Source organism: Pteropus vampyrus, unplaced genomic scaffold (genome assembly GCF_000151845.1).
Source record: "Pteropus vampyrus isolate Shadow unplaced genomic scaffold, Pvam_2.0 Scaffold225, whole genome shotgun sequence".
Classification (NCBI taxonomy): domain Eukaryota; kingdom Metazoa; phylum Chordata; class Mammalia; order Chiroptera; family Pteropodidae; genus Pteropus; species Pteropus vampyrus.
The window spans coordinates 336,249-363,774 of record NW_011889006.1 but is presented as its reverse complement, the minus strand read 5'-3'; the positions used below and the strand labels follow the sequence as shown (position 1 = coordinate 363,774).

At 46.4% G+C, this 27,526-nt stretch overlaps 2 protein-coding genes across 17 annotated transcripts; one reads left to right on the top strand and one right to left on the bottom strand.

The window, feature by feature from the left end:
* Positions 1–128: 128 nt before the first annotated feature.
* On the bottom strand, positions 129–12,055 carry BRD2 (bromodomain containing 2). 5 transcript variants are annotated; one of them, XM_011373415.2, is made up of 15 exons: positions 11,784–12,055; positions 11,085–11,328; positions 7,937–9,239; positions 6,095–6,398; positions 5,756–5,847; positions 5,352–5,489; positions 4,493–4,631; positions 4,196–4,410; positions 3,726–4,100; positions 3,094–3,222; positions 2,659–2,907; positions 2,271–2,536; positions 1,323–1,627; positions 979–1,101; positions 129–850 (listed from the first exon to the last, which is right to left on the bottom strand). In XM_011373415.2, the coding sequence occupies exons 6-15, from the start codon at positions 5,460–5,462 to the stop codon at positions 714–716; spliced, it is 2,049 nt and encodes a 682-aa protein (XP_011371717.1). In that variant the 5' UTR covers positions 5,463–5,489; positions 5,756–5,847; positions 6,095–6,398; positions 7,937–9,239; positions 11,085–11,328; positions 11,784–12,055; the 3' UTR covers positions 129–713. The 5 variants fall into 5 exon arrangements, with proteins under 5 accessions (XP_011371717.1, XP_023394293.1, XP_011371716.1 ...); XM_023538525.1 differs by lacking the exon at positions 5,756–5,847 and having other exon boundaries at positions 7,937–8,066; positions 8,117–9,239; XM_011373414.2 differs by lacking the exons at positions 3,094–3,222; positions 5,756–5,847.
* Positions 10,754–27,526, top strand: LOC105300971 (HLA class II histocompatibility antigen, DM alpha chain). 12 transcript variants are annotated; one of them, XM_023538530.1, is made up of 7 exons: positions 10,754–11,024; positions 12,503–12,565; positions 14,718–14,830; positions 25,300–25,584; positions 26,215–26,493; positions 26,731–26,859; positions 27,228–27,526. In XM_023538530.1, exons 3-7 carry the CDS (start codon positions 14,806–14,808, stop codon positions 27,230–27,232), a joined length of 723 nt encoding a protein of 240 aa, XP_023394298.1. In that variant the 5' UTR covers positions 10,754–11,024; positions 12,503–12,565; positions 14,718–14,805; the 3' UTR covers positions 27,233–27,526. The 12 variants fall into 12 exon arrangements, with proteins under 12 accessions (XP_023394298.1, XP_023394301.1, XP_023394296.1 ...); XM_023538529.1 differs by lacking the exon at positions 10,754–11,024 and adding an exon at positions 13,057–13,182 and having other exon boundaries at positions 12,388–12,565; XM_023538528.1 differs by lacking the exons at positions 10,754–11,024; positions 14,718–14,830 and adding an exon at positions 11,486–11,568 and having other exon boundaries at positions 26,731–26,856.

The following is a 27,526-nucleotide window of genomic DNA, read 5'->3' as shown; positions in this document are numbered from 1 at the left end:
CTGGTTTAAGAACTAAGATCCAATTCAACTACAGGATGGTTCTGCCCATTCTTACCTCAGGAATCCTTTCCTCATAATTCTATCATGCTCTTTTTGAAGCACAGAAACATGTTAAGATGACTCAAAGCTTGAATAATATTTTCTTTATTTACAAGTTAGAATCAACAAAGACAATCCAGGGGACCAAATGGGGAGATGACAGAAACCCCCAGGGACCCCAAATGGAGAAGAAAAAGGGAAAAGAGTAGAAAAAAAAGTCAACATAAAAAATGAGCTCCCCCTCTTCCCTCCCCATGGAGGCCAAGGGGACCACGAGTCCCACATCCCTCGGCCTTTACCTAGCTTAAAATAAATTAGATCGACCAACCTCAAAACTGGGCCTTTACAAGTGAACAGGGCAGTTATGGCCTCAGGTTACTCCCTATCAGGGTCTTTGCTCACTTGGACCCTGTACCCCTGCCCCATTTTGAATGCGGTCTTTATGCCCAAGAGGTCACTCTCATTGGGGCTGGGAACTCAAATCTTATTTTGTCCATTTTGTCCCCTCCTTCAGTAAAATGTCCCTGCATCCCTCCCCCCTGCAGAGCCAGCTCTCCTACGGTGGGGGGAGGAGGGTGAGATGAGGAAGTGTCACAGCAAGGGGTAAAGGGGTGGGGCAGGATAGTCTAAGGGTCCGGTCCTGCGGAGCCTCCTGCCCCATCTGGCCTGGCCCCTTAGCCTGAGTCTGAATCACTGGTGTCAGAAGAGGAAGATGATGAAGAGGAGGAACTAGAATCTGAGCTGGAGCTGGAAGCGCTGAGGCGTGACACTGCCACTTGTTGTGCCGATGATGACTCTGTTTTCTCACTCGCTAAAAACACAGAACAAAGTTGAACATTGTTAAAAGTGTATAAAGCTGATGCCCATTTGTTAAGAAAAAGGCAATCAAAAGGGCAGAATGTGGTGAACTTGCAGTGGTTTATAGGACAAGATACTTACCTTTCTTTGGGGGTTTTTTGGTGGAATTGAGCTGCCCACTAACATCTTGTAACCGCTTTTCTAATTCCCGCTTCTTCTCCAAAGCCAGTTCCTCCTTTGTCTTTCCTACAGGTTTCTTAATAGCTAAAAAAAGAAACATATCAGGACTAAGACTGCTGTAAACGCCCTAGTTTTACTGCCCCCTGGGGTACTGCCAAGTTCTTTCCTTGAACATCAGAAGCCAACTACCTGGGAGCTGATGTTCATGAGTGCATAAAACATGCACAACCTACCACACTTTCCTAAATTGTCCTCAGAACCACACAGAAGACTGCTGCATTAACTGACATGTCATTCACACTTACTGTAGGGCTTCCGAGGTTTCTTCCGTAGGCAGGAAAGGACATAGCGCTCAAGCTCTCTAAGTGTGGACGGCTTGAGAGTTTCAAAATCAATCTCAATCTCTTCTGGGTTCGAGTCACGTAAAGAGGGCTCCCTGGCTTGGATTATGTGCACAACTCGACCAAGCTTCTCTCCAGGTAATTTGTTGATGTCCAGGCTCAACTGCCGTTTCTCATCATAACTCATGGGCCTACTTTCTTCCTCCTCTTCTGAATCGTAGCCTGGAGGCAAGGTAGGTGGGACCATCTTTGTGGCCTTTTTGGGGAGTCTATGGTCAAAAGAAAGCTCAATTAGAGAAGCTTCCTTGACCTCTCCATGTTCCCACTGTTCAATCCAGTAATTTGGATTTCCTGCCTGGTGTGAAGCTTGCTTTTCCATTAAGGCAAATGAGTGAGTCAAAAGATGGACTGCTAGAACACTATATTAGGGAAGCAGATTCTTACATGCCAATTATTTTACATTTAGTTTGGGCTTTGAGAATTAAATATAGGTAGGATAATCTGAGTACAGCTTTCTGTTCCCTAAGGTACTATTAACCTATTCCGCCACAGAAAACAAGGGGTGGGGGGTGGGAAATATAGATTCAATGATTTAGAGAAAGGGGTAGGCAAACTATGGCCCTGGAGCCAAATCTGACTTGTCACTTGTTTTTGTAAATCAAAGTTTCATTGGAACATAGCCATAATCATGTTCACGTCCTTTATGTCTATGCCTTCTTTTACACTGTACTGCAGAGCTGAATAGCTTTGAGAGACCCTATGGTACTCAAAGTCCATGTCTGTCACCTGGCCACTTATAGGAAACATTTGCTGACCCCTGGCTTAGAGAAAACTTTGCAAGGAATGGGATAAAGTATCCTTCCCTGGAAAACAGCCAAGCTTGTCTCTGTCTCCTACTCTGTTAGAACTCACTTGGTGCCACTTCCTCCAGAAGGCCCAAAGCCAGGGGGGCCTAGTGTAGCAGCACTGCCACTCCCAGGGCCACTTGCTTTCTTGGACTTCTTGGGCTGAGAGGGGCGGGGCACCCGAGGCCCCTTCTCATCTTCATCTACCCCAGCTCGGCCTCGATGCTTCTCGGCCTTCCGTTTCTTCTTTTTCTCTTTTTTCTCTCTCTTCCGCTTGGGCTTGGATATTGGGCCTTGGGACAGGGCAGCCAGTTGTTCATGTACTGCCCGAAGCTAGAGAAAAAAGAATCAAGATGTGAAATGGGAAAAACCCATCAACTAGAAAAATTTTAAAAATAAGAAAAAAGTTAGGGTAAAAAACGGGACACAAGTATCTTGGTAACTTATGACAATACCTGTTCCTGTAATTCTGCCAAGCGATGAGCCCTTTCTTCCTCAGAATCAGAGCTTTCACTCTCCTCTTCTTCCTCTTCATCCTCATCTTCCTCCTCCTCTTCCTCCGAAGAGCTCTCACTGCTACTTTCCTCACTAGATGACTCTGAAGATGATTTGACCAAGCCAGCAGGCAAAGCAGTGGAGACTGGTAGAGGGCCTGGTTCCAGTGGTTCATCTGGCATCTTGGCATAACGGAACTCAAATACATCCTAGAAAAAGAGGCAGACTCAAAACCACGCTAGGGAATAGTGCCTAGATTATACCTAGCCACCTGGTGGTTTAGCTCCAATTTACATCTGTGAAGACTAGGAAATCATATTGAGACTGTGCAGCACCAATGACAAATCTTTTTCCCCAGACCCATTCATTCTTCAAACTTCAACCTTGACACTCACCTGCAGCTTTCGTGCCATGGCCACGACATCGTGGTCTGGGGGATTGTACTTATAGCAGTTGGAAAACATAAGCCGCACATCAGCAGCAAACTCCTGTGCATCCCGGTAATCACGATTCTCCATCTTCCGCTGCAGAAGGAGGCAGCATCAGAAGCTGCACAGGCAGGGAGACTCACCTTTCCCTGCCAACCCCAGACACCTTAAGAGTAGCTCTCTTTTGAGGGCACAGTAGTGATGACTTTAAGGATCTGTGCCCTGGGGTTCAAGTTTGAAGTCAAAGAAATTTGTATGGGTTGAAGAAATATCTGTGTCTAGGAAAAAAATCATTTCTAAGTGATAGGGAAGTGTGGGTGGCCCTGACTATCATTCCACCCTTAACTCCCCAAACCCAATACTCCCAATAAGGAGAATTTAATAGCGTGAGCAGTGTTGCTCTGAAGACAAACCCCACCAGTTTCAAACTCCAGAAATTAGGGATTCTTATTAAGAACGTGGCCACCTGCCCTACTATTTTGTAAAAGTATAGTATCAAGAATCAAAAGATTGCTGTGTGCCTGTAAGAAGCGACTTTTATTGATTCCCTAGGCTCCAATCGCTGCCTGAGCATCCCATCTGCCCCATGCAGTGGGTACCTTGACAGTGCTGAGGTCCATGGGGTGCTTAATGATGTCATGGTAGTCATGTAGGCCAAGAGCAGAAGCGTCCACTGGTTTATAGAAAGGCCAAGCATAGGCGGCATGCTTCTTAGAAAGTAACTCCTTCAAAATGCCATTGCAATGTTTTAACTGTTCTGATAGCTTTCCTTTCTTGGAGCTCTGGTGCTGCTGCTGAGAGTCGGGCAAGTCTTTGCGTGGGGGCTTGATGGGGCGGCCACTCTCTCTACGCATAGGGGGAAGCCGTGCTGCCTTAGGCTCAAGACCCCCTGGGGGGCTAGCTGGGGAACCAGGAGCCAGGATGGCTGTAGGTGTAGGGGTAGTAGTATCTGCTTTCCGCTTTACCCCTTTTTTCTGCAAAGAAAAACAAGATGGGAGCCTTTTATCCCAGGTCTACTTCATTCAAGCTTTCTTGCCCCACAACCCAAAAAGAATCCATAGATTTGTACCTTGGCAAGGGGCTGGGCTGGGGGAGCTGCAGAAACAGCAAGGAGCGGGGGTCCAGCAGAGTGCAAGGACTTGAGAAGGGGAGAAGAGATGACTGATGGATGGGGAATGTTGAGGACAGTGGTAGGTATCTCAGGAGGTGGAGTATACAGGGTTGTGTGAGATACAGAAGAGACAGCAGGCACCTGATGGGCACTGGTAATACTGCCCTGCAGTGCTAGAAAAAGAAAAAAAAAATTAGTTTGATCATCTTTCCCATCTTTTGGTCTCCCCATTAGCAAAACTTCCATCTTTCTCACCTGCCAATTTGGCCCCTTTCTTGTGGCTGTTCTTAGGGATGGTCACCACAAGCTCTTGTTCCTCCTGTGGCATTGATGCCACTTTCTGTAGGAATATCTTTTCCAGTGTTTGTGCCATCAGGACAATATCATCAGTGGGCTACAAGAAACAAACAAAACGGTTCAAATGCCAGGAAGAAATAAACCAACTATTTTTCCTCAAAGGAATTTCTAGCACCAAGCATCATCCATCACCACTCCCTTAGATAAATCTATCATCACCTACTAAAAATTACCTATACTGGGCCACTAATGCCCATTTTCTCTCCCAACTATCCCTCAAAACACATCAAAGAAAATTCAGAAACAAGGCAACATGACTGACAAGGAAAATGGATCCTGTTTTATTTAGGTCTCTGAAAATTTCTAAGAAACAGGGCCAACACCAAGTATAAAGTGTTCTATTTAATAACATTTAATGCTAGATTTTTAAAAGCCATGTCACTATATTCAATGGCACCCTTTGGAACTCATTTTCTAGACCCTGACTACTGAAACCATCTCCTAAGGTAAAACTTAAAACTTTGAGTAGGCAAAACATCTAGCAACGACAGACACACTCTCTGCCCATCTACTGATGCAGAGGTCCCCAACCTTTTTGGAATCAGGGACCAGTGCTCATATGACAATCTAATGCCTGATCTGAGGTGGAGCTCAGGCCGTGACGCTAGCACTGGGGAGCAGCTGAAAACATAGATGAAGCTCTGCTGCTGGCTCACCCACCACTCACCACCTGCTGTGCAGCCTGGGTTCCAAACAAGTCATGGACCCCAGGGGTTGGGGACCCCTTGCACTCATGAACATACACAAAAAAACTTACCTTGTTATAGATATAACAGTTGGTGAACATGGTATTAAAATCCTGCATACACTCTGAGGCAGCCCAATAATAGTTGTTCTCAAGCCTCCTCTTAATAGTACCCATGTCCATAGGCTGCTTTATAATTTTGTGATAATCCTAAAAAAAGGATTCTTGGGTTCGGGGTTAAAAAATAAATGCTTTCTCTCCCAAACCGACCCCAACACACACTCACCACATACACAACCCCTATGTGTCAAAGGAGTACAGTCCCACTAAACTGCGGCCCCAATTAAACTATAGGACAGAAAAAAAAAAAAAAATGGAAAAGGATTCTTAACTTTCAGCAAGGAGGCCCCTACTGCCTTTCTCTAACCACCCACCTCCCACCCACTCTGGAAGGTTTTCCCATCCTGTGACATTACCTCTGGGGATGGCTATCCATGGGCTGCATGAGGGAGAGGAAGAAGCTAAGAATTTTGGCCACCGTGGTCCTCTCCCAACCTGGGGTGGGAATCTGTAAAATGGAGCCAGGGCACAAAAGTTAAGGAAGGACACATGGAGGGCACAATGAGAAATGCCAAGATAGCAAACGGATGGAGCAATCGCAAAGGACCAAGAATCCAGAAATCTGGTGGCTATCTACCCTACAGGGGAGATGGGAAATCCCTAAGGGGCCGCAGCACCTACACTAGACTGCCCACCTCCACTCACACGCATTCTTGTTCATTCCCACACCTCCCCACTCCAACCTCTCTACTCACCGGCAGACCCAGTTTGACAGCATCCACAGGCTGCCGGAAGGGCCACGCAAACTGATGTTTCCACAGAGCCTTCATCACCACCTTATGCAGGTATTGCAGCTGGTTGGTAACCCGTCCTGGCTTTTTGGGATTGGACACCTCCGGGGGTGGTGGGTTGGCAGGAGTCAGTTGTAAAGCTGGCACTGAAGCCATTGTGGGGCTTTCAAATCCCTCATACAACAGAGAGGGCTTTCGAATCCTTTTCCCTGGTGCTGCTGCCTCTGGGCCCAGCCCCAGTAACCCTGCATTCCCCTCCCCAGGGAGCCTGCAAAAAATTAAATGTGATAATCTTGTAAAAATTAATGAGTACACTTATACTATATGCCCAATAAATCCAGGATTGGGAGCCTTGAGAGATGGGCAATCTTATGAAAGTAAACACTGACTATAAGTATTCAAACACCTAGAGCTTTTATTCTTGTCTTCCCTCCCCCTCTCTTTATTTTTAGTATACCTAGCTAGGGTCTTCACCCTCCTGGAGTCTAATAGGCAACATGACCTATTTTCGATTTCGGAAAACAAAAAGCCCCCAGCAAGTTTCTTATAGGACACAACATCTGAAAACCACGCACTCATGAAAAAGGGATTTAAATAAAATGGGTGGAACTGAGAAACTCAAAACCCCAAGCTTGAAGACCTCACTAGGGGCTTGGAGGTTGCCATAGTGGCTGAGCCCGAGGGAAGCCAACGCCAAGAGGAAAGGAACAAAGCAGGAGAAAAATACCATAAAATGCTAATGATACATGTAAATCCATCTAAGCAGAAAAGGTCAGCGTCATCCACAAGCTCTGAATAGTTAACTTCAAAGCAGAAAATGAACCAGAAATCTAACTGAAAACCGCACCAACTTAAAAAAAAAAGAAAAAAAAGTCAAGAAGCATGTCGCACTTTTCACAGTCTGGAATAACTCAGCTGCCAGCCACCAGAAATTATTTGCAAATTCAGTCTCCTTTCTCCAAAGAACTCTCCAAATAAGAGTTGTCTAGTCAAGGTCAGCAAATTCCCTAAGTGGTAAGACCACCCTCTCTCACCCTGCCAACAAGTTCCCACTGCAGCATCGACCCTGGAGAACGACAGCCAACAGGGTTTCAAGTTTACATTCTGTGGAGCTCCTCAGGGCCAGGTGTTTCCCAGGGCCTAAGACTAAAGACATTACCCTGAAATCTCACTGTTTATATCATCAGAAAGTTGGACCACAGAATCCTTAGCTCCACCCTCCCACCATACATGAAACTATCAATGCTGTCAAAAACACTCGTCTTGACAACACAAAACCGACACGGTCACACTGAAAAGACGAGCAAAGGTTTAATGACCTACCGTAGACACCAGAAACACACAGGCTAATACAATATCCCCTCTATCCTACCCCGAAACTTCCCGTTGCCAGTTCCTGAAGCTCTATCACCATGGCAATCCTATAAGGCACTAAAAATGGCTACGAAACCCCCAAAGGGCTATTACAAACCGTCGCTAAACACCAGACCTGTTAAAACCTGCTGCCCAAACAATGTCATCCTTCCCATTACATTCCGCCACCAACCTAGCTCTGCCTGAGTCGGTTAACACTAAACCACCACGGAGAAAGTAACGTAATCGACCTGTGCTGCCTCCGTACTGTATATGGGACGCTACCACGATTCCAAAACCGTCGCTCAACCCCCTCCGCGAGCCCCCGAGTCAACAGTCGAGCCACGAAAACAGCAACGCGCCCAACTCGGTCCCGTATTCCCTCCGAACCTGATATCCCAAACCCCCGTGCCGCAGCTCCCTAACGTCCCCTTCCCACTAGCGGCGACATACTTGTTGTGGGGAGTCACGTTTTGCAGCATCTTGACCGCGGGGAACCGGCGCTGCCCTCAGCCGCGGAAAGTCCGGGTGGCCTCGGTTCCCCTTACTGCCCGGTCCAGCATAACCCGGGAAGTGGGGTTGGGGGGCCCGCTGCCCTTGCTGTCCAGGCAACAACCCCCCCAACCGGGCTGGCACGAAAGTAGTCTTCTCCGCTGCTTCAGGGAAAGCTCCGGTAGCTTGGCGCGCTCCGCAAGCGACGGAGAGCGAGAAAATGGCGGCGGCCTCAGCAGAAGCGGGCGAGAGAAGGGGGAGACTCTTCAAACCCTAAGGCGGCCCCCGATCCCAGACACCGTCGTCAATACTGCCCGTTGTTAGTCTGCAAGAATCCCCTCTTCCTGCTGGGACCGTCCGGAGCGGACGACGTCCCGTTTCGACTTCGATGGAGGCGGATGAACACGAAAAGTGGTTTAGGGAGCCGCCGCCTCCATCTTTGAAATCCTCTTGAGGGCGGAGTAGAGGGGGTGGACAGATTCCGAGGATTGGGCGGGGCCCGAAAAAGGGGAGCGTCGGGGGCTTCTACGGGGTCTGTACTGTCCGCCGGGACCGGTCATAGGCCGAGACGAAGGCCATTTCCAAGCGGATGGACGTGGATTGTAACCGCGGGCCCCGACGACCCGAAGGCTCTGTATCGGTAGGCAGAATCCTCCAGGCCGTTCTAGAGGCTGCTCCAACTCCAGCGCGAAATGGCGCCGCCGAGCCCCGCGCCAGCCCTTTATATATAGGCGGGGGGAGGAGCTTCGCCGCTCATGCGCGCCACCGTGCTCGAGATTTCCCCCACCCCCTCCGCGCGTGCACGCTCGCTCACGCGCGTGAAGAAGCCGATTCGAAGGGGGAGGAACGCCTCTCCGCGGGAGCGCTTTCTATTGGCCAACGGAGACGATGATATCACACACTCCATTTCCAAGGCGTCAGTCACCAGGCAGAAGAGAACTGCATAGGCCCACTGGGAAGCGGCAACCCGCCATATCTCTGAGCCAATTGGCTGCGCTGTGGTTCGGCGACTCCAAGGAAAGAGGGAGGCTGGCAGAGGTGCACCCTCTCCCCACCTCCCTTTTCAACAAAGTCTTCCCAGGCGTCCAGGCCCGGTGCGACCGGCGACTGCCAAGCTCGGGCAGGTCGTGCCATTCGTAGCTCCTCCATTGGCCAAGACTGGAGAGGACCTTATGGGCGTAGCCAACTTCAGCCCGCTAGGGTGTGGCCGCAGGACGCTTGGCGAGTGGTGGTTCTAGGCGGTGAGGCCGCTGCACTGAAGAATCTAAAACGAGGAAGAAGACGCCATCTTAAAAGCCGCGGCCTGGCACTCCGGCAAACAGCTAAGGCTCCCGAATGTAACGAAGACAGGATCTAACTTCCCTATGTTTCACAAAAAGATACTGGCTTGCCGGAGTCTTAAAATCATACCCGTCCTTCCCCAGGTCAAACAACCGAATGACAGAGGCAAAACAGTACTCTTAATCGCGCTTTTAACTTCCCAAAGCTGCTATCAAGGTAACCAAACAAATCTAGAATACGTTCCAAAAACTTGCACCTGAACCTCCTCTCCAATTCCTCAACACCTTCAGTTATCAATACAAACATCTGCCCGCTCGACAAAAATTTGGCAGCCCTCAAATGGGAACAAAATCTCCAAGCACACCTACATATGAAACCCACCCTCTCCCCAAATTTCATCAGGTTGTCTAGCTCACAGCAGAAAATTCAAGTTCTGCGAGAGGCGAATCGGTATGAACACCCCCCCCCCCGACCACACACACACACACACACACACAGGGGGAGCTCAGACTTTTCCACACGCTCCCCGCCTCCCCCTTCCCGAGGGCATGCCCGTAACCCCCTTAAGGTCCCTCCGCCGTGGGGGCGAAAGGGCCCCCCATCCCCCCACCGGGGTCCGGAGTCCTCCCCACGGTGCGGCTGGTCCATCGGTCAGCGCCAGGGAGGAGGGCAAGCGGAGGAGGCGGCCGCTGCAGCTCACTAGCCCTCCCCCTCCTCCTCTCCCTTTCTCCCCTCCCCCCGGGCCGTCCGCCTCCGAGGAGGAGCAGGAGCCATTTTAGGAGCTCAATTTCACCCCCCCAAACTCACTAATCTGAGTCTTTCCCACAATCTGGTTATCTGAATAGGATTAAACTATAAATGAAAAAAGAACCAGAGCACAACTAGGTCAGGATCTCTAAAGCCATCTCTGGGGCTCCCCGTCCCCATATACGAGAGTGAAAGAATTTCCCCCAGTTGGGTTTCATCCTAAGGTTCCCCCCTCCATTTCCCTTTTTCTAGACACCAAGGAAGAAAACACTGTATCCATCAGAAAAGAAATTAATTTTGTAAACGAGTATAAGAACCCCCTCCCCCTGGAAGGGCTCGTGAGGATCTAGATCCTTAAGGTCCTACCGTCACCCTCCCTCACTCCGCAGTAGCTCAAGTCCCTAGCCTCGGTTACTGCGTCTAAAATGGACGTCAATTGCCCGTCTCCAGGACCTCTGGGTCGGGCAAACCCTGCGGGGGGAAGTGCGCACCGGGAAAGCAGGTTCGCCCTCCCAAATATCCACCCTCCCCCCGCCCCGGCATCAGGCCTCTGCCCCCAAAGTACATGTGGGCCCGCGCGTAGCTACAGCAGGAAGGACAATGACACAGCAACTTCGCAGAGACCTCCCCTCCCCCCAGTTGCCCAGCCTCCCAAATCTGCTCTTCTCTATCCGGGGCCTCGCAAGCCTGCACATAGGCCGGCCAAGAAAGAAAAATTTAGGAGTGCGAGAAAATACTGGGCCTTAGAAAGCGAAAGGGTAGCCAGCCAGACATTACTCTGGCTTATTTCCCGACATTCCGGAAAATCACTGTTCTACGCTCTCTCCCAACCCTCCCTTCCCACCATGAGTCAGAGGCTACAGCTACTCAGTAATTTGGAAAAATAACTCTCCCCTCCTTTCCGTTCCCTCCCCGGCAGTGCACAAGGAAAGAGCTGTTCAGGAATGGGGGAGGGGATAAAGAAGCAAAAAACGCCACCCTGGAGAAACCCGAAACCTTGTGAACTGTGAGATCATTCCAGGTACTAAACCTCATTCCCCTCGTCTCAGATTACGCTTTCTACCACCCTCCCAGCACCCACCTTGGGCCTGGTTTCTGCTCCCAAGCGGACCCTGAGCTTTCATCCTGTAAGCACTCCCCAGCCTGGGGTAGATGTGTGCTCAGCTAAGACCCCAACAGGGCAACGAAGTTTTGTGAGGAAGGCTTCATAGGCCGTGTCCACGTGAATGCACACAAATTCGAAAAGCGACTCCAAGCGTAAACCTCCAGCATGCCATGTGATGACCGCTTACACAAAGGAAGTACAGAAATGCTTCTTCCAGGGTCTGGGGAGAAAGGGAGTGGGCGCCTGAGAATAACCTCAGTTCACACCCCGAGTTGCCAGCTCTAAACCTTCACATCCACAAGTAGAAACTAGTCACCACTGCTACTCCCCAACCCACAAGGTCAGCCTTTCCTCCGGCCTTCCGAAGGAAACCTCACCTCTCTCCGGGATCTTGTACCCCCTAGGGGACGAATGGAATGGGGGGGACATACTGCCCCCACGCCCCTTTGCCCTCCAATAGGTAAGGAGGCATGAGATTGGCCATTCCCCTCCCCCATCAGAGGTGCCCTCTCCCGCTCGCTCCCCTTCACGCTCCCATTGGCTATTAACTATTTGAAGGACAAACCCTCCCACCCTCAGGATTCTACTCTGAACCCCAAGAACGTCCCTCTCGGAGTCCCCACCATTGGTTAAGCACGTAAATGACAACATCCCCATCCAAGGGCCCCTTCTTACCTGGATCTTGGAACCTTCCGGGGGGATCCAATGTTCCCCTCGGCTTGGTGCGGGGGGAGAATGTAATCCGGGGTGTCACCCCCCCCCCCAGGAAACTGAACCTGCGTTGGGGGAGGGGGCTTAGCCCCCAGCCCCTCCCTTCCCGATGGAACGGGGGGGGGTGGGGAATCACCAGGGCCTAGCGGCCACGTCAGCAACATCCAGATTGGCTAACCCGGGTCACGTGGCAGCCGCCCCTCTTCCCCCACCTCCATGGGTGCCAGTTTTTCGAAGGTTCCTGGGGGTCGCGCAAGGGGCCAAGGGAACTGCATGACCTAGGCCTATTTCCGGAGACCCAGAGCGCTCTAATTACTGCTGCTTTTCCTTATCCCCGGCTTCCTATCCCGCTGTCAACGACCCTGTCCCCCCCACTCGCCTCTCCGTACGGGTTCAGCATGGCTACCGCAGCCCAGGAACCTGCACTGCGCAGGCGCAAGGGTGCGACCGATTGGGGGAGGAGAAGGAGAGCGGGAGGCCGCGGAGAGAGCGGTAGTGCGCAGGCGTGCAGGCAGGCACCGCAGCTCTCGCGGCGGCTCTGGGAGCGCGCGCGGTGGGTGGGGCGGAAATGGGGGCGAAAATGGTAGCGGAGCGCGGACGTCCTGCCTCCACTGCACTTTCCTTAACTGCCCGCGTCCGCCCGGGGCGGCCCGGGGCGGCCTGACTCGGTTCCTTTTCCGTAGATGTAGGTGCAGCTTGGCGCGTCTTGGCCGGAGTCCAGCGGAAATGGGTGCCACCGAGCTGTTGTCAGTGAAGTAGAAGGGGTCCTGGACCTGGAGATGTGGTGGGCGGGGGGTGGTGGTTGCAGGGTGGGAACCCTTCCCAGTGTAGTGTAGGTTCGACCACGGGAGAGGTAGTTTGTCACCCCCGTGGTTCTTGCCTCGGGGAGATGTGCGGACGCTAGAAGTGGGCGTTTTGTTTTTCATCTTTGTCTTAGACAGTTTTAAAACCTCATTTCCCCTGAACCTACCCAAGCTTCGTTTCTTCAGTGAGACCTGCTAGTCTCTGGACTTCTCTGTCTTCTACAAAACTTACCAGCCTTCTGATCACTTTTACTTCTTTACTCATCTCATGCTCGACCATGTAAATTAAAACATAGTTTTTCCTAAGGTTTTGCCCTCTCAATCTTGAATCAAATCCATAAAGAGCTAAACTAGGGAGGTTACAGTGATTGAGTTGCCACCTAAAGCAGTCATTTTACTTGTTCATAGCCAGTAATCTCTCCCTTGACCTTCAGAGTGCAGTTCAAATTTACATTCTGTAGTCCGTTACCCCTCCCGTCCCTTCTCCATCACCACCAACAACAGAACAGAAAGGCCAGCTTCCAGGAGAACTCGGCTTTTCCCCTCATAAACTGGATCATGTATGTATCCCTTTACCATTGTACTGGAAGTCTTCTCTTCTGTTTAAGGAAATTCCTTTTGACCTGGTCACCCTTATATATTACTCTTTAGCTGCCCTCCATTTTATGCTAGTTGGCATTTTGAACTCCATGCTACGAGTTTCCCAGTCAAAAAAAAAGGAAAGAAAATAACCTTATCAAAATTGGCATGCTTATTTACCTCTCAGCTCCTTTGCACAGGCAAGACCTGAAATTATCTAAATTCTTCTCTCTGCCCCATCCCCATTCCTTAGCCCATTTCTGCTACTGAAACTGTTTTAGCAAATGTCACCAAGGACCTCCTAATTGGCAAAAGCAGGAAGCACTTTTCATTTCTCACCTTATTTGACCTGAGGCATTTGACACTTGGTCATGCTTTCTTCCCGAAATTCTCTACACCCTTGATTTCTGTGACTAGTGTCACTTGTTTCATTCTCTACTTGTCCAGCTGTTCCTCTCCAGTCCCCTTCATGGACTCTCCTTTAGTTCTTTCCTAATGTTGATGTTTGCCAGGATTTTGCCTTGGTTTGCTTCTAGTTCTGTTCATCTTTTCTAAATAATCTCACTCAATGACTCAAAGCCCTAAATCTGTATCTTTAATTCAGAAACTCTACTGAGTTAAACTTGCTACTAAATGTTACTACTTGGGTAACCCTCAGACTTTTGAACCTGTTCAAAATGATGCAATCTATGCATATCAGACTTGCTCCTGTATTATCCTGGCTAATGGCAGCTATTCAATCACAAAGCCTGGAATCTGAGAGCCCATTCTTGATTGCTGTTTCTCAAAACTTTATGTTCACTAGACTTATTTTGCCTCTAAAATGTCCGTTGAATTACACTTTGTCCGTGTTCTGTCACCTGAGCTACATCAACAGCTTCCTAACTGATTTTCCCTATCACTAAAGCTGCACTGTTTAATACAGTAGCCACTAGCTACATGTGGCTATTCAAATTAATATTAAATACAATTTTAAATTGTATTTAAATTGTTCCTCAGTTGCACTAGCCACATTTGAAGTTTTCAGCCACGTGTGGCTAATGGCCATCATATTAGCACAAATTAAAACATTTCCATCACTGCAAAAAGTTCTGTTGAGTAGTGCTGCTCTGGATTTTCCTCTTTGCCTCTGCTACAATACTCCCAGGAGTGAGCTTTCCAAAATACAATTCTAGCCATGTGCTACTATTTAATTCCTCCTTCCCTATGTCCAAATTCTTGTGCTTGACAGAAAGGTCTGCCTACCTCTCCTAGACACTTTTTGTGCCCTATACTCCAGCCATAATGATCTGTTCCCTAGACACACCATTGTTTTATGCCTCTGTATTTTATACATACAGCAGTCTAACATGGAATAGGCTTTTCCCCAATCCATTTAAACCCCCAAAACATCATCTGAAAAGCCTACTCTTCCTCCCAAATTGAGCTGACTGCTCACTCCTTGGTGTTCCTCTTATAATTGCAGCTTTCACAGCGAATGGCATTTATGTGATAACATGTTTCTTTCCCTTATTAGACTTTGATCTTGAGAACAGGGCCATGTTATATACAACACCTGGCCAATGTGAAGTATTCACAAAGTGAGTGAATGTTGAAGGAAATTGATGCTTGAGAAAATATGTGACTTAGGTAAGATGGTAATGTATATGTTTACAGGGCACCATTCATAGTATTGGGGAAATAGTCATAGTAAGACATAATTGCTGTCACGTATGTATTTGAGACATTGGAATAATGTGAGGAAAGAAGCAGAACAACAGGTTATTTTTACAGAGAGCAGAGCAGTCCAATCTGGCCATAATAGAATGTAAGCTACAAGAAATAGAGCAGGAGGAAAGAAGACTGGAAAATAAAGTTGTTTGAGGCAATATTGTGAAAAATTTCTAGTGCTGTTAAGTTTGGACTCAGTGGGGAGCCACTGAAAGTTTTTGAGCAATGACTTGATTGAGATTATGTCATCAGATAGGAACTCTTATCTTCATATCCCTAGTGGTTAGCACTATACCTGTTAATAAACACCAAGTAAAAATGTCAGGGGTTGAAAGGAGATGAGACTGGTGATAGCTAACATTTATTGAGTACTTGAAATGTGCCAGGCCCCGTTTTAAGTGCTTAAAGTAGATACTGTTGTTATCACCCCCATTTTTCAAATGAAGCGACTGAAGCAAGAAGTTAAATAATTTACCCATGGTCACACTTTTAGTTAAGTGACCAAGCTGGAATTTGAACCCAGGTGGTCTGCTCTGGATGGTATGTTATTCTGGTTGCTAAGAACAGCAGGTAATTTAAGATCTAGGATTGAAATTGGAGAAAGATTAGGAGAGAGAGATTTGGGAGTCTTTGAGGCAGTATTTGAATCAGTCATACAAGTAGCTGAGATTTATAAAGGAGGAAGTATAAAACAATTTAATTGTGGGTCATGGATTGAGCTTTGGGTTAGATCCCCATACAGGGGGCAAGAATAGGAGTGGAACCAATGGAAGAGCATCAAACAAGAAGGAAAAGCAGAACAATATAATGCGAGTAAGCCAGAACAAGAGAGGGCTCCGGTGAAGATTTCACGTTTGTTGAATAAATGACTAATCAGGAGTTTTTAAGTTTGTGTCGTGGACATCTTTAGCAGTTTGGTGGCGCCTTTGGACTTTGTCCAACAACGATATTTGTAAATGCATAAATAAAACATACAATTATCAAAATATTTAAAGAAATGTGTCATGGTCTAGTACTATGTGTTTCCTTATAAACACTGTTTCTTAACTAATACATTAAAATGATTTATTGGCAGGTCTAACAACTCCCATAATTGTAAAGTAGAGATATTATGAGATGTCTATATATGCGACATGGAAATATTAATTGATGATTTCTATTGATAACATTAAGGTACTGCTAGTACTACAAAGATTTGTTTTCTACATCCATAAAACAATTTCAGTTATTAGATGTTATTGAAAATTAAGGTAGCTTTTTTTTATTCCGTTTAAGTTCATGGACCCCTGAGTTTTATGGCATGTGGACTACAGATTAAGAACTGCTGTTCTGATTGATGAGGAAGTGAGATCCCACAGATAGGTATAAGAGAATGAAGAAAGGAGAAACACTCAGTAGTTGGTATGGGGATCACTATTGATAGTTGGAGGTCAGTTTGTCATCTGGGGATACAAATCAAGCGTATGAGGGACCCAGACTAAGTAATTCAGACAATATAGTAGAAAGGAGGGGACTACTTAAGTTTCGTGTTTGAGAAAGTGAGAGCTGCCTTTGTAGGAAGATTTACTTGGCAACAGAGTGTGCCATGGATTGGCTTTGGAGAGACTGGAGGTTGGTCAGCTAGCAATCTTAGCACACATTCACCCATGAGATGAGAATGAATAAAATATTTGCAGCAGCAGAACTAATTGCACTTAGAAGAGAACTCAAAACTCCCTGTGGTCCACAAGGTCCCACATGGTTTTGCTTCTTCCTGTCTCTGGCCTCATCTGCTGTCCTCTCCTACTCACTAACGTTGCTCCAGCCACACTGGTCAGCCAGCCCGTTTCTTGCTTCAGGGTCTTACACATGCTGTTCTCTCTGTTGGTACCCTCTTCCCACTGTGCCTGGCTAACATCTACTCATCCTTCAGATCCCATCCCCCAAACTGGAGACCAACTCCAGTTAGTCTCACATAGGGAATCTTAGTTCTTTTCCTTCATAGTACCTTTTATACTGCTTATGTAGATTTGTATGTTTACTTATTTAATGTCACCTTATTTTCATTAGATTATAAGTTTGATGATGTTAGGTGTCCGGTACCCAGCATACTGCCAGGTACATAGAAGATGGTCAATAAATGTTTGCTAAATAAATGAATGAACCTCTTTGAGTCACAGTTTTTTTGTTTATATATTGGGGATGATAAACTCCAACCTCGTAGAGCAGTTGAGAGGATTGCTACATCCTAGTAATGTAGCTAACAGGGAAGAATGAATATGGATATGAAGAGATACTGAGCTGGGAATGAAGGTAAATGTGGGAGCTGGTTAGGGCTAGGTTTGCTCTCTGAAGTAGGAGGTCGAAGCAGGTAGGAAGAAAGTGGCAATTGGGAAGCATGGTGGGGTGCACAGTACAGGCAGTAGGGGTGAAGCTGTTTGTAGAGTAGCCCAGAGACATGCTTGTTAAGATTTACTGTTGAACTCTTTTAGAAAGGATAATCTATCATTCATTTATCTAAAGCTTGAAGGCTTTCAGGCTCAGCTTCAACATCTTCAGGAATTAGCAGCCCATTTATTCGTCCAATGAATAGTCACTTGCTGGTGGGCCTTCTTGGTGGATGCTGAGAATGTAAAAAGAATAGGACATGATCTCTTAAAGATCTTGCAGTGGGGGTAAAGTAACTGTGAAGCAGACATATAAATAGAAAAGAATAATAAAAATGATGGTAATGGCAAGCACAGGGTACTGTGGAAGTATACTTAAGATGCTAATCTCTGCTCAGTTCCAAGAGGGCTTCATGAGGAAGGTGAGATTTCATCTCAAAGCAATATGTAAGTAGGGTCCAGATCACAGAAAACCAATGAAGGTTTTCATACAAAAGTATGATGTGACCAAATATGCATAATAGAAATATCTCTTTAGTAGCACTGGAAAATAAATAAGATTGGAGACAGATCAATTATAAGAAAGTTTCAGTAATCCAGGAAACAAATGAAGGCCTGAACCAGTGGGAATGGAAAGAAAAGGGAGGACAGATTCAAAAGATAGTAAAGAGGTAGAATTGATAGGACTTGGTAAACAATTGGATGAGAAAGTTTGAAGAAGATGAAGTTGTCAAGGTTGACTCATATTTGTAGCTCAGATAATTGGCTGGACAGTTCAGTTATTGAGATCTTTGAATACAAGAGGTGAAACATGTTGGTAAAGGTAGGTGATGAGTTTAGTTTTGAAATGGAGATGCATTCAAGATAGTAATTTCTCAACTTAATTGCCTACTAGAATACATTATTGAACCATTTTATAGTTTGAGACAAAATATAAAACAAAATTTTTTTTCAGAAAATTTTTTAAAAACGAAAGCACAGTTTGAAAACCACAAGACATTGCTTTCCATTTAAAACATCTTTTAGATATTTTTGAGATAGCTGAGAGAAATGAACACAGATTGGGTTACGTGAAGTTAAGTGATTGTTTTTAATTTAATTGTGATAGTATTGTAGTTATCTTAAAAGTTAATCATCTACCATTTTAGAATGTTGAAAATTGTTGAAACTTATGAGTACATGGGGGTTTATTAGATTCTTTTGTGTATATTTGAAATTTTTCGTAGTAAATTTTTAAAAAAATTCTTTTAGTCATAAATGCAAAGTTAGTGGAATAAATATTTTAATTAATAACTGAATCATATAGATTATATTTTGAATTTATGGTAAAACTTGTGAAAGACCAGAGATTATCAAGTAAATGACATATATTACCCAGGTAGTTAATTGGGAAATGCTATCTGAGCATTAATGCACATTTAATCCCGTTTTTTTTCCTTAGATGATCTCATGTAATTAATTGTCTGGGATGCCATAAGTTGAAGAAAGCTGTATTGAGGTGGTTGTTTGGTTCATGATGATTCTTCCTTCTTTGGAAATAACTCTAATGCATAGAAGTGATATTGTGCCTGGCCATAGCTAATTGATTTGGAGGTACACACCTAATACAAACAGCCAGTCAGATTGTCTTTCCCAGTAGTATGAAACTTGAAAGATAGAGGCTGGAGGCCTTTGAACGAGGCATTTTAATGGCAACTCAACCCCTGCTTCAGAGCCCCTGTGGATCCCCTTCCTGAGGCTTGCTTATTCCACTCTTCTGGTTTTATGAGCTAGCTCAGTATCCTTCTAATAAATTGCCATTTTAAAAGTTAAGTTAGCCAGAATTGGTTTCTATTGCTTACAAGCAAAATAACCTTATTAAATATAATAAATATAATAAAGTGTTGCATAATAATTATCATGTAAATATGTTTGCTGCATATTTCTCATGTTGAAATAAATTTTAAAATAAATACATTAAAAAAATGTCTTGAGGGAGACTTTTGGAGAATACAAAAGAGACTTTTGTGAGAACTGCTGTTGCGTAACATCCAAGTAGAGCTGCCCAAAGGAAGTTGGGTATAAGGATGGTGTGGAACTCAGACCAAGAGCTGAGCTGAAGGGGTAAATTTGGGTGATGTCAGCAGATTGGTGGTAACTGAAGGCATGCAGGAGTAAATGCTGTCCAGGACATGTATAGTGTAAGGAGAGAAAGGTTGAGGACAAAACTCTAGGGAGCACCAACACTTAAAGGGTAGTTATTGGAAAGGAAGGAGTCCACAAAGGAGACTAAGAAGAGGAGCCAGAGAAATGGGAGGAGTGACTAGGAGAGAGTGCCATCGGGGATGCCAAATAGGCTGTTTAGGAAGTGTCAAATATTGCAGAGACTGCAAAGAGTCCATTTAGTGACACAGAAAAACTAGTGATAATTTCATTGTTGAGGGTTAGGGATTAAATGGCAAGTATGAAAGTGGAGAGACGTTTGTCACGCCTTTTTCAGAAAATTTGGCTCTGCCAGGGGGAAAGAATGGAGGCAGTACTAGAGATGAGTGTTAGAATGCCATGGCCTACAGGGTTTATGGTGGTGTGCCATTATTTTCAGAGGTATACATATCTAAAGAACAAAGTAGACAGTTACTGGGATCATCACTTCCCCAAACTGATTAGAGAATATTTTGAGATAATCTATGATGGAGGTTGTTGGAAGGTGCTGACAGAAAGGATTACATAAGGAAGGCTAGTTGTAAGTGTTTGAACTTGTTACCATTTACACCAAGAGAGAAAGGAGTTAATCACACCTCACTCTTGTCCTGATGATGGTGGTTATATTTCTCCTCATGCTGGTCTTGTCTACCCTCTACTCTTTGTGGAGAACTCGACCCCCTTTGCCTCATTCCTTCCACCTGGAGTAATTGCAGCATCTGCTATTCCCATTCCTAGCCCGCCCACCTAGTCCTCTTCCTCCTCCTATTTCCCGCCCAGACCTCCTTCCAAACAATCTGTTGTATCTGAGGCACAATGTATTCATTAATCAATAGTCATCCCCAAGGATGAACAAGGCCCTTTGGAGGGTGGGTTTACTTGGGGTCCCCCATCCTAATTCTGACCACATTTATAGAACAGTGTTCAGCAAACTATGGTCTGTGAGCAAAATCCAGCCCATTGTTTTTTATATGGCTGGAGAACTAAGAAAGGTTTTTATGTTTTTAAATGGTTAAAAAGGCAAAAGAATGATATTTTGCGACCCACAAAAATTGTATGAGATTTAAATTTCAGTGTCCTTAAATAAAAATAAGGTTAAGAACAAAACTCCAAGGAGCACCAATATTTAAAAAGTAGCTGAAAGAAGGTAGTACAGGAATGAGATTGAGAAGGAGATGCCCAAGAAGGGAGAAGGAAAGCTAGGAAGAAACTGGGAGCACACTCATGCTCTTTCATTTACGTGTTGCCCGTGGCTGTTTTTGAGCCAGGCTGAGTACTGAGTGGTCAACAAAGCCTAAAATATATACTATCTGGTCCTTAATGGCAAAAGTTTGGTGCCACCCTGGGTGGCTGTGTGCCATATAACAGGGGTCTCCAACCCCGGGCCGTGGACCGTGGCCTGTTAGGAACTGGACCACAAGCAGGAGGTGAGTGGTGGATGAGCCGGCAGTGAAGCTTCATCTGCATTTTCATCAGCTCCCCAGTGCTAGCATCACCGCCTCAGCTCCACCTCAGATCATCAGGCATTAGATTCTCATAGGAGCACCGGTCCCTGGTGCCAAAAATATTGGGGACTGCTGCCATATATTACCTCCTTCAGTCCTGGTAATGTCACAGCCTTCCTTTCTACTTTCCTAGAGGCCTGAATCTTCCCACTGCAGGAACAACTGATGGGTTAGTCCACAAAGGGAGGGACATTAGGAAAATGTTCCTCTGGTTTTTAGAGGGTAACACAATGATTTCCAACTCTGCTTCTACCCTGACACTCTGCTCACCCCTCCTTCCCCTACACTAGTGTTTCAGAGTTCATGGGGTTTTTGTTTTGTGCTGTTATTGCTATTATTTGTTTTTCGAAAAGGAATATGGCTTTTGAAAGTCTCAAATATGAATTATATTCACAAAGATTAATTTCTAAGATTACTTAATTGCCACATTCGTTCTTTCTCACTGCATCTTCCCCCACCCCTTATGTCTTTCTCTTCTACTCTATCAAACTTGCAGCATATACGCTGACAGTTTCTTCCTCACTTCCCACTTGCTCCTCAGCCCACCACAATCTGGAGTCGACTCCCACTACAACACTGAAACTGCTCTCAATAAATTTGTCAACCATCTCATAATTACTAAATCTAAGGACACTCTCCAGTCCTTCCTTGATTTCTAAGTAGCACTTGGTAAGGCTGACTTTGCCCTTCTTCATGGAACACCTCTGTTTCTCTGAATCTGCTTCTGCCTTGTTATTCTAGCTGGTTGCTGCTGGTGCCACCAGATTCTTACAAATTAGTACATTTCAGTGTTTTGGCCTAGTGTCAGTACCTGGCTCATCTTCCTCTACTGTGTTCTGGACTACTCAGCCTAGGAGTCTGCAAGGTCTGTACTTACCAGCCTTCCTGGCCAGTTATTTGGCTTCTTGTTTGATTCTCTCAATAGGAAGCAGGAGGTCAGAAGGCAGGAGAAACCAAGAAGCTTCCTGCTTTAGTTTCTAGCAGTGGCAATTGCTGGTTGCTATAGCAGCAGTGAGAACCAGGTGATTCTGGACTCTAGCCTCCTGGTCAGATGAAGCACCTTCTAAATGACCCAGCCTTTTTAGAGGGGGTGCCTTTTCAGTAGATTGAGAACTAACTATAACAGCGTCTCTCTCAGGGTAACAGCAGGTATGGACATGGATTCCAGCTCAGGGGCAATAGCAGCTTCTGATTTCCAGGTATTCCTCTTTTCTATTTGCACCTGTAGCCACTCTCCTTTTCACTTTTACACTCATGCCTTTTTAACACTTTTGTCACGAGTTCTCTCAGACTGAAATATCTCCAGTGGTTATAAATTCCTGATTGGATCCTGGATCCTGACTGGTATGAGATTTGGGGTTTGAACTCACTTAGATTTATGTCCTTGTGTCACTTCTCGCTTATCTGCACAGTTCACTTGGGTGATCTTATCTGCCACCTATGCCTCAACATTTGTGCTGATGACTCTTAAGTAAAGGTTCTTCAGCCCACAGCTGAAATCCATACCTATATACATCACACCTCCTGCTTGGCTGTTCCATGGGCATCAGAAAGTCAACATGTACAAAACTGAATGAATGAATTCTCTTCTTCATCAAACCTGCTTCTATGGCATTCTTTTGTATTTCAATTCAGTTCATCACTGACCACCCATCCAGCTGCCCAATCTAGAATCCTGAATGTTATCCTGGCCCCTCCATCTCACCTTCCCACATCTAATCAGTAGCCAAGCCCTGTAGACTCTACATCTCAATTACCTCAATTTTCAATTCCCCCATCTCCTCTGCTCATGACTTAATTCGGGATCTTATCATTTCTCACCTAAATTTTTGCTGTATTACTACAAGAGGGAAGTGTGTGTGTGTGTGTGTGTGTGTGTGTGTGTGTGTGTGTATGTGTGCGTGCACAACTTTTTTTTGATACATACCACAGACTGTTGACCAGCAATTTTGCCTCAATTCTTTCTAAGCTCCAGTCCATTCTTCAAAATATCGGAACAGTTCTTTTAAGAAGTATTGAAATGGTTGTGTGGTCCTTGGTTTTAATATCTTCATCATCTGCTAAGTAAAAGCCATACCCTCCTTATAGCATAACAGGACTTATGTGATCTGGTTCTTGCCTAAATTTCTAGCTCATCTTGACACTCCCTCCCTGCTCCCATTACAAAACAGGAAAACATGAGCCGTCTCCACAACATTCATATCCAACTTCACAGAGGTCTCCAAAGGAAGGAGCTCTGAATGGCTTTGAGTTTTACACATTTGCCTGCCCTTTGACCTGGAATGCCTTTCTCTTCTCCCATGTTCTGCTGGTCAAATTGTTTTTCCTTCAAGACTCTTGGAAGCCTTCCTGATAATGTCTTACCTCTTCCTTCACCTTCATGAAATTACTACTTCCGAAAACACTTGGCACATTCTTATTTGAATACATTACGTTGCTGTGTATTTATTCTTTGACTCCCCCTGCCACCACCACCACTTGACTTTAAGCTCTTTGAAGGTAGGAATATTTAGCACTTATTACATTTTCACTATAGTTATGCAGAACAAATTAGAGCTAATGCCTGAAGCAGAATAGCTCTCTGAGAAAGAGGAAGGGGCCAGGAGGGAGGAAATCCCTGGGGCTTGCTGTAAGAAGAGGTGCTTCCCCACTGCAGCATTCTGGCACAGGGTGGCGCTGCTCTGAAGAGTCTGTGGGTTGGATTACAGGCTGAAGCTGACTTCAGGGATCCCCGCCAGGAGGCAGATATTCCTCTACACTTAACCCATCCCAGTTACACACCCAACTCTGGCCTGGTGAAAGAGCCGTCTTCAGGAGGTTGCTTGCCCCAGGCTTTTCTCCCCAGTGACTGATGATGTTAAACCTTTCATTTTTGTGATTGGTTGAGCCAAAATGGCAAGGACACTATTGGAAGCGATCCGGCAGAACAGTGCTCTGGGGAGGGAGTTTAGGGACCTGGGTCAGCTGGTTGGTAGCTCCTAGACCACTGTGTGGATAAAGCTATGGATTATGAACTGAGCCAGGGAGCTGCGCTGCTATGGCTGCTACCCCTTCTGTGGCTGCTGCCTCACTCCTGGACCGCCCCCCAAGGTATGACAGTGCCTCCCCTTTACTTCAATTCTAATGAGGCTAGAGCCTAAGGAGCCAACCCAGAGCGTTTAAAGAAGAGAGCCCTCTGTGTTGTGGCGGGAAATACGGTGGGATAGTGGAAACTAGCAGAATTGGGGAAAGGAGCTACTATGAATGGACAGCCAACAATGTCAGGGTGCTTTATATATTTAAGAATCTCTCTAAGAGATTACATCAGTTTTACAGATGAAGAAGATGAAACTCAGAGTTTAAGTAACTTGTGCAAGTTCACACAGTTGGAAAGTGGTAGAGCTGGGATTTGAGCAAAGCAAATATTATTTGTACTGTTCTACTCAAGAGTCTATTCTACACTCTGTCATCAACTCACCTTGTGATTCTTGAAAAGTCTCTTACCTTTATTGGTCCTTAATTTCCTTATCTGAAAAGGATGGGGCAGAATGGAAGAAAAATCTGGAAGATCCCTCTTACTCTATTATTCTAGGTATTGAGTATTGGGTAGAAGATTTCCTATTGGCTGGAACTTCCTGCCAGAAGTTTCAGAGAATAAGAATTATTTCTTGCAGCTATGGGGTCACTTCCCCTAGTCCTGTCATTGCAAGGGCTGGAAGGTTGAGAGAGGAGAAGATGTTTTTAGAGGGGCCTGCCTGGTGCCAGTATAGTGGCTGAAAAGAAGCCTGGAGACTGGTTTTTCAGTTTACCATGTGTGTCTGGGCATAGGAGGGGACAGTGTCATCTATAGCTTGGGGAGGCCATGACCATTCCTTTGCCCTCCCTTCTGAGACTGGAGAACCCATCCAGGCCCTTTGCAAATCAGTGTGGTGGTCTTCTGTGAATTAGACAAAGGTCTCCCCTTTGGACAGATGCAGCCCTGTGCCAGGATGCATGGCTTGGTGAGCAGAATGCAGGGTAGATTTCAGCTTCCAACTACCTCTTTGGCTGGGTGCCTTTGTGCAGTGCGCAGACACACAATACCATTATGACTCTGAATCTGTCACTTTAGAGAGTAGACCATTTCTACTTTTTACAACTTTAGACAACTGGCCTTTTTATGGGCAGAGGTAGTTTGGAGAGATACTATAATTTCTTTTTCGCTCCTTCTGGGTGGGAGAGCCTAAGTAACAGACACTAGAGGGGGTTATACTTCACCCCTACCACTCTCCTTCCAGCAGGCCTGGCTGTTTTCTAAGCTAAGGAGGAGGAAGAGGAGGCTCCTACCTGCCTGAACTCTACCCTGTCTCCTTTGCAGCTCCTACTCCAAGATGGCAGGATGATCTGCAAAACCACACATTCCTGCACACGATGTACTGTCAGAACGCGAGTCCCAGTGTGGGACTCTCTGAGAGCTACGACGAGGACCAGCTTTTCTCCTTCGACTTTTCCCAGAACATTCGAGTGCCTCGCCTGCCTGAATTTGCTGACTGGGCTCAGAAGTCTGAAGATGTTTCCACCATTTTCTTTGACAAAGGATTCTGCCAAGCCATGATCCATGAAATCGGCCCAAAACTTGAAGGGCAAATCCCAGTGTCTAGAGGTCAGGGGTTTTTTGGGGGAGTTGGGGTTGGAGCTGCATTCTTAACCTCATTAATCTGTAGACTGAATTATTCCCCTTCACATAGCTCCCTGCCTCTGGTGCCTCCTGGTCCTCCTCTAGGACCTTTAGTTTTCTACAAGCCTTGGGCTGCACTCTGTTTTTGCTGTGGGGCAGAACGCAAGTGCCTAGGATGTAGAGGCAGTCAAAACTATTCATTTAACTTGATGAATTCAGCAGGGAGCAATTGATACTGACAGAATATTAGTGTTTGTTTTACTATGCTCAGCAAGATAGAATAGAAGAATGGAAGCGTCTGATGATGTGCCTGTGTTTTAATAAGACAGCGTGTGATTAGATGCCATTGTGAGGTCTAGACAGGAAGTCCTGCAGGAAGTCAGGGTGGATGGGTCCAGAGTGGCTTGGATCTGGCCCTTCCTGTAAGTCCAGCTCTGGTTCTTGCCTGGAAGAAGACCCCTTCAGAACCCCAGCACCTCCTTCATCTCTCCCCACAAAGCCCAACCCCACTGACACTGTCTCTGCCCATCCCTCTGTATGCCATGTCCCTTCTAAACACTGGGTTACCATCAAAACTAGTCCCTTCTTTCCTTCACTTCTCAATCTCCCCACCAGGGATTCCTGTTGCTGAGGTGTTCACTCTGAAGCCACTGGAGTTTGGCAAGCCCAACACACTGGTCTGTTTTGTCAGTAATCTCTTCCCGCCCGCATTGACAGTGAACTGGCAGCATCATTCAGCCCCTGTGGAAGGAGTCGGACCCACTTATGTCTCAGCCATTAATGGACTCAGCTTTCAGGCCTTTTCTTACTTAAACTTCACACCGGCACCCTCTGACATTTTCTCCTGCATCGTGACTCATGAAATAAACAGCCACACAGCAATTGCCTATTGGGGTGAGACCCATCTCCTTGGAATCCTGGTTCATTTTGGGGATAAAAGGGGATAGACCCATGGGAGCGCCTTCTTGGACCTCTACTTGGACCTTGTTTAGTCCATTCTCACTCTGAGCCAACCTCAGTCTTCTGTGCCTCGGTTTCTCCTTTATCATCCCAGATACCCACATAACTCCCCTGAGTGGGGGGGCTCCCCTCCCCACCCCCGAAAAACAAGCTGCTCTTGTTTTTCTCCAGTGCCCCAGAACGCACTGCCCTCAGATCTTCTGGAGAATGTGCTGTGCGGCGTGGCCTTTGGCCTGGGTGTGCTGGGCATCATAGTTGGCTTGGTCCTCATTATCTACTTCCGAAAGCCTTGCTCAGGTGGTATGTTGGGGCATATGGAGGGTCTGAGTGGGCCGTGGGAGCTATACAGTGGTGCATGTGTGGGTGTGCCAGAATTATCCTGTGGCATGAGGAGAACTTATAGCGATCCTCAGGTCCTTGAGTGGGGAGTCATGTATTGGGCACTGTGGGGCATCCTTGTTGGGGTCCCAGTTACACACATACAGGTAAGGGTCACAGGAATGGCTTTGAGTGGGAGAGGAATGATATGGGGCGCTATAGGAAGAGCGCTTGGAGATGATTTGGGGACAAGGAGAGATCAACTTCTGTAGTGTGTGCTGCAGGCAGGGAGGGGTCTTTGGGGAGGAGTGGGATCCCCCTGATGGCTTTTCTCCATCCTTTCTCCTCAGACTGAGTCTTCCTGGCCAGAGTCTGATGCCAGCAACTTTGGCCATCCTAGCAGAGGGTGCTCAGGTTTCTCATCTCCTGCTCAAGATTGCTTCTTCTCAGAGCAGAAGGCCTTGGGACTCCATGTGTGTGTGTGTGTGTGTGTGTGTGCGCGCGCGCGCACACATGCGTTTATGTGTATACGTGTTTCTCAACTGAGGCTCTGCTGTCCCATGGCTTATATCCAGGGGAACCCAGAGTGGGCTTCCTATCATGACCACATCCCTTCTCACGTCAAGGTAATAAATCTCATTACTTCATA